General features: G+C 52.5%; 1 protein-coding gene across 1 annotated transcript; it reads left to right on the top strand.

Moving 5' to 3' along the window:
• The first annotated feature begins 386 nt into the window (after window positions 1-386).
• On the top strand, window positions 387-5,036 carry LOC114903396 (interferon alpha-inducible protein 27-like protein 2A). The gene is given in 6 exon segments (XM_029236182.1): window positions 387-414; window positions 568-597; window positions 1,171-1,332; window positions 1,869-1,969; window positions 1,971-2,084; window positions 2,779-5,036. Coding segments are annotated over 6 exon segments (540 nt in total). The 5' UTR covers window positions 387-407; the 3' UTR covers window positions 2,905-5,036.
• Window positions 5,037-11,778: the final 6,742 nt, after the last annotated feature.

Below are 11,778 nucleotides of genomic sequence, written 5' to 3'. Positions count from 1 at the left end.
TGCTTTGCTTTGCTTTGTGGCGAACAACTCTTCTGTCATCAGGGGGCAAAATGTTACAACTTGGAACCCCGGTCCGCTTGCAACGGCTTTCAGGTGCTTTAGGGCTCTTTTCCTTTCGGTGGAGCCGCCAAACAAGAGAGAACCACCCGGGGGGAGCCAGCAGAGGCGGCGCCGGGAGGAGAAGGACTAGGGGGATGAAGGTGGGAGGCGGGTAAGACCGGCGAGTAGCGGTGGGAAGCGGGATGGGGGGCAGGCGAGCAGGCGCGCAGAATGTGCGTTCCTGCGTTTTGCTGGGGTCGAGATGCTGCGAGGGGCCGGCCGCGTCCCTAGTGGTTCTCCAGGAAATAACAGCATCTCGTGCAGCTTAGTCATTTCCTGAGCTCAGCTGCTGCGAGGAGGGCGTCACCATGATAAGTAGGTTTCTCTTCCCCATCAGGCTGGTGGCCTGGGCAGGGGGCGGGCGGGCCTCCCAGACCCCAACCCACGGAGGGCCAGGGGACTCGCTTCTTTCCCTCACTCCCTCAATCAACTCTCTCTCTCTCTCTCTCTCTCTCTCTTTCTCTCAAGAACGGGCAGCTGCTGCTGCGATAGGAGGAGGTGACTTTCCTGGATCCCCACATCGCCAGGCCTTCAGCTGGCCTGGGTCCCGGGATGGGAGGGAGGCCTTAGAGAGGTGGCGCTGCCGGGCGTGTGAGAGCTGGTCCGCCAGCCCCCCTCCGCTCCCGGAGCCACGCGGGTGAATCTTAGGGGCCGAGAGCCGTACTCGCTCGGAAAAGGTCACCGCGATCCCCGACGTAGCTGCAACTCTAGTCCTTATATGTAATGAGCATGTAGAGAAGATTTCATTTGAAACGGGGTTTGCTGCTAAAAACAGCAGTGGTTTATTGGTTTGTTTCACCTCTACATGCACACAGACACAAACCTGAAGCCCATGGTGGGGTAGTGACTTCCCCGTAGTCACCCAGCAAGTTAGAGACCCAACCAGGGGCCTACTCTAACCTACTGTCCCAAGCTGGCTCCACACTCCCATCTTCTTTACGTTGGGACCCCTCTCCAAGCGGCTGCCTCCCGTCTGCTCCGAGCAGACGGTCCCCAGAAACTGTCAAGGAATTCCTAAGGGAGTCCACTCCCCTGAGCCCACGCCCCGACCCAGCTCCTCTCCCCATACAGCCCTGGCCGTGGGGGCTGTGCCCGTGGTGCTGGGCGCCGTGGGCTTCACCGGGGCAGGAATCACAGCCTCCTCCTTAGCGGCCAAGATGATGTCAGCGGCCGCCATGGCCAATGGGGGCGGAGTTGCCGCCGGCAGCCTCGTGGCCACTCTCCAGTCTGTGGGTAAGTGTCCGGGCGGGAGGAAGCGGGGAGGGTGTGACACACCAGCACAGGATTCAGCCCAGCGGCTAAGCCGGAGGGAGGGCCTGTCTGCTCTCTCCAGTTTCGTGGGCATCAATGTCCCTGGTCCTTTGACTCTGCCGCGCTGTCCTCCCTGAGTCCTGGGTGAGGTTTGGGGGCAGGAGGGAAGCGGAGCGGTGAGGGTGTTCTGGAAAAGAGAAGGAGGGAAGGAGCCCAGGATATGTGATAGCTGGGCTCTGGGTCTAGCCCTACCCAAATCTGACACCTGGGTGACCTAAGTAGGTCCCCTCCCCTCTCTAGGCCTCAGTGGGACCTGTAGCTCTTGGGGTCTGTGGTTGACTCTCCCTCTGTCTCTCACTTCCCATGAATTCACCCCCTCCCTCTGTCCAAAGCAGAGCCCTGGGGGATTCAGGACCCAGGGGAGGCATCCAGGTGGGATCTCTGGGCCTCAGGCCTCCTGAGGGGCCCCAGCCACTGGCCACTGCACCCTTCCTGTGCTCACCCTCTGTCTCCCACAGGGGCAGCTGGACTCTCCACATCATCCAACATCCTCCTGGGCTCCGTTGGATCAGCTTTTGGGGCTTTGCTTGGAGGTGCAAAAAAGGCACCTTCTTCCTCTCCTCCAGGTGGACCCAGAGCTGAAGGGGACCAGCCAGGAGAAAACGTACCCCAAGTCGAACCTCCAAAACTCCCACTCGGTTCAGAGAAGCATGAGAAATAAAGATCATCTGCAGGTGCACCTTCCTGTCTTTGTTCCTTGCAGCCCTGGGGGGCTGTGAGTTGTGAATTGGAAGTTTCCAGTTCTCCCCATCCTCCCAACCTGCCTTGTGGTAGAGGGGCAGAGGGAGGTGGCAGGCTGATCAAACACAGAATCACTTGGCAAGAGGCTCTGGTTGGTCCCCATCCTACAGGGGATGGACTGTATAACCCAGGGCCATTTGTGCACCATCGGTGGGTCTCAGTTAACCCCTCACTCAATGATGGGGTCGACAAAGCTTCCTAGGGAGGCAGAGGTGAGGGGTAGCCAGGATGCATATCGAGCCACTGACCCCAGAGCCCTCTGCCCTTCCTCATTAATGGGCACCAGACATCCAGAGGTGAGCAGGACCCTATTCAAAGTGCTGTGGGGAGGCTGACCTGCAGACCACCAGGGCAAGGACAGGACAGTGTGCCAGTGTTACAGTGGGGCTCTGGGCACCTCGAGAGGAGGAGATGGAATCAGGAATGGTCACTACGCTGTGTCTGGAAAATCGAAAGGCAACTGGCATTCACCAGTTCCTTCGCGGCCGACAGGCGTTCCTGGTGTCCCCTAAGACTCCATTCACCTTCAGAGTGAGGTCTCACTTCCTTCCAGAGTGGCCTCATTTTCTGGAGTCTTTCTAAAGGATGAGATATCAGTTCTAACACTTCTGCTTACACCCCCAATAGATAGTCTCGAGGAGGCGTCCAGCGTGCAGGCGCTGCATTCTGTGGGCCACTCGCCGACCTATCAAGAAGGAAGAGCTGCTTAGGGTACAGGAAGCTGGAGAGAGCGTTACTCCCACCCGACAATAAGAAAAAGCTGGAAAACCTACAAAAGCGTAACTTTCCTTGAACCCCTAAGAGAGCTGAAGAGGCAGGGCCACCAGATGGCCTGAATTCTCAGGGAAGTCAGGTGCCTCCAAGGAGAGCACTGAGCCACCTGGGGCAGAGCACAGGAGGGAGGTGCGGCCAGAGAAGGCAGTGCAAGTTCAGCTAAAAACCTTAACTGATCGCTCAAGGGCAAGGATGGGCTACCATGAGCGCAGGGAACTCTGGGAGCTACAGTCACAAGGATGGATGCTTCAGGCCAACCTTAAGGTTTTTCTCCAAGGACCCTCTGGGTGCTCCTGAGGAAGACTGGAGTCAGGAGAAACTTCCCTCACTGAGGCAAGACTGGCGGAGGGGAGCTGCAGCCCTACGCCCTAGGGAACAGAAGCCTCATGCTGTTGGGGGAAGGGCAGTAAACTCTGCAGCCTGCAGAGCACAGGTGAAGATCAGTGTGGATGGGAAAAAAAAAGGGAAAAAAACCCCTACCTCTGAATTTGGGGTGTTAAACTTTGCGGGGCTCACACAGTAAGGATCAGTCCACTACTAGGGAAGCAGGGGGAGGGGAACGCTTCTGAGAAAATCCCGCCCCCAGGCCCAGGCCTACAGCGCCTGCGCGGACTGAGGCCGGGTGGGACCGCAGAGAACCCTTTTGCCCTTGCCGCCAGGCCAGCTAGTGACAAGCAACAGATGTTTACGTTGTGGGTGGAGCAGACGTGCAGAGACCCCCTCCAAGATGCACGACCAAACGGAAGCCTTTAGCCAAGGGTTGAGCAGACACTGAGAAAAATCAGCCTCCACCGCAAGCCCAGGGGACCCTAATTTGAAGCTGGTGGATCACAGACAGCAGCCATAGCAACAACGAAGTCCAAACCCAGATGAACTCCTGATAAGATCGACCTCCCACGTGCAGGTCCTGGCGTAAACGCTGTTCACCTCTGTCTCTACTGAACTTGGGCAACAGACACCGTCGGAGCCTAGCCCGTGTCCCCCGGCCATGTGTCGTCTCCCAGTGTCCGCCTGCTGTTTCCACTGCCAGGCCCCACCCCTGAGGCCTACAAGGCTGGCTGGAGGTGTCAGGTGTTGGTCCCCCCCAGAATAGCCCTCAGCCAGTGATGGATTTTAGTTGGAGGATAAACCCCCCCCCAGAGGTCTGCAGCAGGAGTCAGCCTCAGTTGCCCCCAGTGCAAACTTACTAATGGGCCATTTCTCAGCTGCCTGTCTGTCCCTGTCACCCCCCATTTCCCTGTTGGTGTTCTCTGGGGTCACCTCCCAAATTAACTACTTGCGCTCACATCCTTGTCTTGGGATCTCAGCCTAAGACAGCTTCCTGCCTTCTGCTCAGGCCCCACTCAGGAGCCCAGGGGTCTGACCCCAGACAGCCACAGTGCTCTCAGATTACACCTGAAACCCGCCTATTTTCAGGCTTCACCCATCTCCTTCCATCAGGATGAGGCACACACAGGAGGCTCCACAGTCTGTCTCATGGTGACCCACCAGGTCAGGACCCCAGACGGGCCCAGATCTGTTGGAATCCCAGCAGGGAACACAGCTCAGCTTTGGGGCTGGTCCCCAGCTGGCCTACCCTGCACAAAGCCACAAGCCAAGGGCCTTGAGGGAGATCACTCAAACCAGTGGACAATCCCTAAGTCTCTGCAATTTGTCAGGGAAAGCCTGGCACAATTTCAGTTTGAAAAATGTTCCTTCTTAGTTTCCTTTTCTGCTGGAAAATCCCTGTTACCAAAGACACTGATGCCAAAAAATATTGACTCTCTGTGCAGGACGCTGAAAAGAAATACGGAGACAGAGTTTTGGAGGAATGAGGAAAATGGCTTTAATCGTTGCCTGGCAAAGGGGGTAACATAACAGGCTAGCACCTCAAGAACTGTGCCCCGTTCCCTGGGGAATAGGGAAAGGTTATATAGCCCAGGGTTTGTGGTCTGGGGTAGGTGGTAAGGCTCAAAGTAATGAAGGTCTTGCATTCCTTTTCTTCTGCAAATTCATGGCCAAAGCTGGTGTCAGCTCAGCAACCGGGTCTGGTGTCCCTGAAGTTATCGGCCCCGACCTTCCTTCTTTCTCTTTTCTTTAAATAAATAAATTTATTTATTTATTTATTTTTGGCTGTGCTGGGTCTTTGTTGCTGCATGTGGGCTTTCTTTAGTTGTGGCGAGCGGGGGCTACGCTTTGTTGCGGTGTGCTGGCTTCTCATTGCTCTGGCTTCTCTTGTTGCAGAGGACGGGCTCTAGGCACGCAGGCTTCAGTAGTTGTGGCTCACGGGCTCTAGCGCACAGGCTCAGTAGCCGTGGTGCACAGGCTTAGTTGCTCTGCAGCATGTGGGATCTTCCCGGACCAGGGCTCTAACCCATGTCCCCTGCATTGGCAGGGGAATTCTTAACCACTGTGCCACCAGGGAAGCCCCATGACCTTCTTTCTGAAATGAAGAGTGCTTTGAGGGAGTGTAGGGGGAGAAGAAATGCCATGTGCAAAGGGTAATTCGTATGGAGTCAGAGAGTAATCAGCTTTGTGAAGGAAGGACACGTGTAGCTAAAGAATAACCAAGATTGCTTAACTCTTTCAGGCCTGTTTATGCTGTTTCTCAAGGCTGTCCACTGTTTACTTATTTTCCTTGTCAGAAAAGCCTCTTTTCTATTTCTGCTGCAACAACATTCAAGAGAGTCTGGCCAGGGCTGGCTGGACAAGAGTTGTAATTGTTGAACTACTCTATCCCCTACCCCAAATCTCATCAATTTGAAATTGATTCATTATGAAAATTATTTTATCTTCCTGAACACAGGCCGACTGCTTGAGAAGGCAGCTGGGACAGAGCTGGTGGGCAGCAAGCCAGGTGAAGACTCCAAACCTCCTGGAAATAACCTGCAAAGTAAATGCGAGTTATGGAAAGATGCCCGTCTTCAATAGCAGCAGGAGTTAGGGACTTTGGATCATCTCTTATAGGTTCTTTCAACAATGTCTATGAAAAGAGGGGCAGCAGTGTTGCCTTTCTTGAAATAGTGTGTGGATTTTATGTGGTGAGTCACGGGCAGTGTCTTAACCAGAGTAAATATATTTTTAATGTTATTTACTTTGATCCTCTTGTCCCAGGGCATTCAGAATTGCTCTGTGGGTATTTAGGGTGCCCCAAAGGTGTCCTGGAAGTTGCTGTGGGGACTCAGGAGGACAGACGGTGGGGCTCCTAGGAAACAGAAGCCCTTTCCTCCCTCCCCCAGCCCAGGTGCCATGGATGTCCTGACACCTTGGTCTGCATCCCTCCTGGGCCCGCTGCACTCCCCCCACCTCTGTTTTCCACAGTCTCAGACCAGCCATGCGGCCCCCTTGGTCCCTCGAGTCTTTCAGGCAGTGGATAAGCCAGTGGTGAAGCTGCACTTCTGTCAGAGGGTGAGTGCCCCAGGGCCGAGGGTGAAAGGCAGGAGAGGGCCAGAGACGCGGGGCATTAGTCTGCTTCCCATTTATGTCTGAGGTCTTCACAGATGTCCCATGACAGGCTCTGCCGCAGGAGCGGCTCTTGTCAACTTCGGGACCGTATGTGGTCTGGATGAACCTTTCACTGGGCATCCCCTTCCCAGGTATCAGAATATGAACATTTCTTTTCTTGGGCTGGTAAGATTCCCAAGAAGAATCTTCCTCCTTCTGTTTTGGATGTTATAACCTGGCTGCAGCGTTCTGGTGCCTATCAGTGAAGAAGACTGAGGGTCTCAGCGCTTGTACGGAGACTGTCGTTCTTACTGTGCAGCTCCTGGCTCCTGGTGCCTCCTGGCCCAGAGACCCAAACTCACCAAAAGTAAACCTCCAGGTGTCTGCTGGAGGGGGCTACCTGGGGATCTGCCTGCTTCCTAAATAGACATCCAGCCAGCCCTCTTGCTGCCAGTCCACCTTAATGCCAACCTCCAGTAGCCACTCCAATGGCCAAGGTTCTGGTGGTCCTAAGGGCAAAGTTGCCTCTTTCTCCCCTTCCCCACTGACACCTTAAGGTTCAGCTTTCTTGGGACTGCTAAGTGGAACCCCGTGTCCAGGTGATTCCTGGCTTCTAAATTGTGTTGCTCTTATCTTCTCTTCCTGTCTCTTTGTTGACGTGGGTTTAAGCCTTTCTTTAGTCCTTTACTGTTATTTTAGTGGGATTTTGAGAAGGAACAGGTAAAAGCAACTCTCTTTGTTGGATTGATTCTTCTGTTGTTTGCAATCAAAAGATCCCCCCATGTTCATGAAAATCTACGTTTGCTTGTTGTAAAAGACGCCCTCTTGGCTTAAACAAGAGAAGTTTCTTCCTCTGTTACTTGGTTGTGTAAGTGTCTCAGCTGGGGGTGGCTCTGCTCAGGGAGGCCCAGGCTCCTGCAGTCTTGTTGCTCTGCTTCCTTAAGGTGCCGCTGTCATCTGCTGTCACTCCCCCACCTGCAGCAGAGCCCATGGGAAAGGGCCAAGGGGCAAGGCAGACTCACCCACTCCCCTTAAGTGCATACCCAGAGAGTTGCATACTTCAGTTCCACTCACATCCCACTGGCCAGAACCCAGTCTGGTGAGCACACCTTCCCGCAAGAGGACTGGGAATGCAATCCTTGGCTGGGAATCATGCACCTGGCCAAAAATCAGGGCTCTCTTCATATGCACCAGAAGGAAAGGGTAGGTATCGGGTGACTGCTAGCAGCCTCTGCCACTCTGATGAAGACAGGAATCTATCCTAGATTCCCCACAATGAGAATTTGCCTCTGCCTCCCCGTGTCCTACTGAAACTGCACAACTCAGATGGGACTCAAATCCAGCTACAACTGAGATTGGGACTTGAACCCACGGGCTGGGACTCTAACCCACACGATCTTAATTAAGATCGCACACCTGGTCTCAGGACTTAATGAAGCTGGGGTCCTTTATGTTTCAGCACAGAAGGAATTCAGTGAGAGGCAAAGTGATAGGCAAGAAGTGGATTTATTTAGAGAGAGACACTTTCCATAGACAGAATGCGGTCTGTCTCAAAAGGCGAGAGCAGCCCTGGGAGAAGCACACTCCACAGACAGAGTGTGGGCCATCTCAGAAGGCGACAGGCCCTGAAGTACGGGGTGGTTAGTTTTTATGGGCTGGGTAATTTCATAGGCTAATGAGTGGGAGGATCTCTCCAACGGTATTCCAACTATTTTGAGGATTATTCCACCTATTTTGGCCACTGCCCAGTATTTGCCCTTTAATGGCCTCAGAACTGTCATGGTGCCTGTATGTGTGTCACTTAGCATGCTGGTGCATCACAGTGAGCATATAATGAGGCTCAAGGTCTACTGGAAGTCGAATCTTCCACCCTTTTGGACCTATTAGGTGTTGGGGAAGTTAACAGGCTTGTTCAGGCTTCAGAGGCCCTAATAGGCCTTTGACTAAAAGAAGACCCTGAAAGGAACTACGTGCCGAACTGCTGGACTACGTGCAGGTCAACAGAAACGGCGCTAACAAGTCTTCAGAACCAACAGATAAGGAAGGGAGTAAGTCACGAAGCTCCCTCGGCCTAGGGAATCTGGCCAGTTCCCAAGGATCAGTGAACATTCTGAGACTTACGACTAGAGAGCAAAACATTTCTGATAATAGCCAGAGCTGCATATTTGCACATAAGCTGGTGATTATCAGCTTGCAGCTTGGCATTAAAAGCAGGACTCCTGGGCTTCCCTGGTGGTGCAGTGGTTAAGAATCCACCTGCCAATGCAGCGGACACGGGTTCGAGCCCTGGTCCGGGAAGATCCCACATGCCACGGAGCAACTAAGCCCATGTGCCACAACTACTGAGCCTGAGCTCTAGAGCCAGCGAGCCACAACTACTGAGCCCGCATGCCACAATTACTGAAGCCTGTGTGCTTAGAGCCCATGCTCTGCAATAAGAGAAGCCACCGCAATGGGAAGCCCATGCACCACAATGAAGTATAGCCCCTGCTCATTGCAACTAGAGAAAGCCTGTGCGCAGCAACAAAGACCCAATGCAGCCAAAAATAAATAAATAAATTTATTAAAAAAAGAAAAAAAAAAGTACAGGATTCCTTTGAGCAGTACTCTGAAGCCTCACGCATGGGGTGGATGCACTGCTCGGGACCTTCCAGCTGGGACTCCAGATCGCTGTTCCAGGGACTTCCCAGTGTTGCTTGGAGCTGGATGTAGGTGTTTCCCCACTTTGGTGATGTATATACATTTATTTCTTGCTATGTTGCTTGTCCTTATGCTGTAACTTACTACTTCCAATCGGGACTCCGGATTGTTATTCAAGGGACTTCCCAGCCTTGCTTGGATCTAGATGTAGCTATTTCCCCAAATTGGTGATTGTAAATACATTTATTTCTTACTATTTTGCTTATCTTCATGCTACGATTTATAACTAACCTAATAGACTTTCTTATCTCTTACTTAATTAAGTGTAGAGTGGTTATTTTGCCAACAATCCTCCGAACCTGAAACCTGAGTGTAAGTCTCTCAGCAAAACAGTAGGTTCTAATCAGTTTGTGTTGTATCCTCCATGGCTGTGTCATTCTTTTAAACGTTGTGCCCTGTCCCCTTCCCTCCTGTTTCACTGCCCTGCAGCACACCGGGCCCCTGTGTGCAGGAACATGGTGATCAGTGGATGTGCCTGGCTTCTGACACTGGGGACTCCTGAGAGCAGGCAGGGACCCCTGGATCCACAGGGGCAGAGTGGGAGCCAGCTGAAGCCAGAAGTTTCAGGAATCCTGGGGTGGCCAGAGTATGTTCGGCCAGCTCCTGAGTGAACAACCTCAGCTGGATAGAGAGAAAGGGGGAATAAAAGCCGTATTAGTTTCCAGTCCTGTGTAATAAATTACCACACAATTAGCAGCTTAAAATAACACGCTTTTATCGTCTGACAGTTGTCAGTCAGAAGTTCAGGTGGTCTTGACCTTCCAGGAAGGTGGTCTCCATCCTTCCAGATCCAAATCAGAGCAAGTGCCTTTCTTGTGGGAGACTCGGACTTGTAGTTAAGGCGGGGGCATTTGCCCTTAGCGCCAGGAGGACCTTCGGAGGCTCTAATGAAGGACTTGAAGTTAGAGCATTATTTTGGGAATGTGTGCATTTTGGGGGGAAATGTTCACAGCTTTTCTTAGATTCTCCAAGACATCAAAAAAATGGGGGAAAGAAAAAGAATTAAGTGTTGAATTAATTACTACCCTAAGGAGTTTACTCCTATGGTTGGGTACAACGATGCTTCACTGACCTCACTAGGAGCCACTTGAGCACACGGATGAGTTAACTTTTGAAAGGTCCATAAAACCAGACTCACAAGTTTGGTTCTTGTTGGGAACTGAGATCCTGCCAGGCTGCTGATGGCATCTAGGACAGGGTGTGCAGGGGTGTAGTGTTAGGGGAACCACGGACCAAAACTGCCCACCCTGGCCAGGCAAGATAGTAGCCATTTGCATGAGTTATCTTACAACAGGAGGTCCTGGTAAGGACACAGAACTAACAAGATATCACTAACCAGAAGAATTCAGGAAAGGTCAAAAGGAGAGAGGATTCGCCCGTCCATGTGTCCTGCCAACCTCCCAGAATCCTTCTCACTGGAATCCATCTTGGCTGAGCAATGCGCACACCACCAGGAAGGACCCTGAGTCAGAATGATTGGCCGGAGACAATCCAGAAGCTAACTCCATTACCATAAAACCTGAGACTGCGAGCCACGTGGCAGAGCAGTTCTCCTGGGTTCCCTTACCCTGTTGCTCTCCACCGGGGTGCCCCTTCCCAATCAAGTCTCTTGCTTTGTCAGCACATGTGTCTCCTTGGACAATTCATTTCCAAGTGTTAGACAAAAGCCCACTCTCGGGACCTGGAAGGGGTCCCCCTTCATGCAAAATAGGATCTGTGGTAGGGTCACGGTCATGTTGAAAACCCTTCAGTGTTTCTCCAAAACCCTCAGGATAGAATCCAAGCTCTCCTTCCCCAATATGCTTGCTATGGTCTGAATGTCTGTGTCCCCCCAGAATTCAGAAGTTGAAATATTAACCCCCAAGGTGATGGTATAAGAAGGAGGAAACACTGGGAGGTGCTTAGATCATGAGGGTGGAGCCCTCGTGAATGGGATTAGTGTCCTTCTAATAGAGGCCACAAAGAGCTCTCTTTCCCCTTCCATCATGTGAGGACACAGTGAAAAGATAGCCACCTAGGAACCTAAATGTGCTGCAGCCTTGATCTCTTGACTTCTCAGCCTCCAGTACTGTGAGGAATAAATTTCTGTTGTTTATAAGCCACCCATTTTATGGTATTTTTGTTAGAGCAGCCTGAACGGACTAAGACACTGCTGCGATGTGCCTTCCCTCTGGGCACCCCCAAAGCCCTGGGCTGGCCTCTGGTGACATCAGAGGGCAACATCAATGGCTGTCTGCCTGTTGGTCCACCCACGCAGCAGACCAAGAGTGCTACCTAGGAAAGGCCAAGTTCCCTAGCACACAGCCCAGTGCCTGACCCACAGCACACGTTCAAAGAGTTTGTGGAAAGGAGGAGTGAATCAACGTGTAAGCGAATTTTCTGATGTTCTGGGATAGATCCCATCCTGGTGATGAGAAGTTTCTACAAGATCTTGTACTGGGGGGAGAAGGATATTTAGGGACCATGGTCCTGAAGCAGAAAGATCAGAGCCCTTGACAAACTATATTTTCTTTCTAGCTGTTGGGGGAAAAAGGCCAGGGCGCTGGACTTTGACTTTGGGAGGAAACAGTGACGTCCTGGGGCTGTTGCTTTCTGAGCCTCAGCCAGGCCACTTAGGAAATAGCCATTGCATATGCAGAGGGTAGGAGTGGGGTGCGTGCAAATGAGGCTCCAAACAGGATGCTCCCTCCCCTTCCATTCCTGACTCTGCACAGGAACTGAGCCAAAACA

This window comes from Monodon monoceros, unplaced genomic scaffold, assembly GCF_005190385.1.
Source record: "Monodon monoceros isolate NGI ecotype Baffin Bay Population unplaced genomic scaffold, NGI_Narwhal_1 Super_Scaffold_21, whole genome shotgun sequence".
Taxonomy (NCBI): Eukaryota; Metazoa; Chordata; class Mammalia; order Artiodactyla; family Monodontidae; genus Monodon; species Monodon monoceros.
Note: the sequence above shows the minus strand (reverse complement) of the source record. Positions and strands in the feature narration are given on the sequence as shown.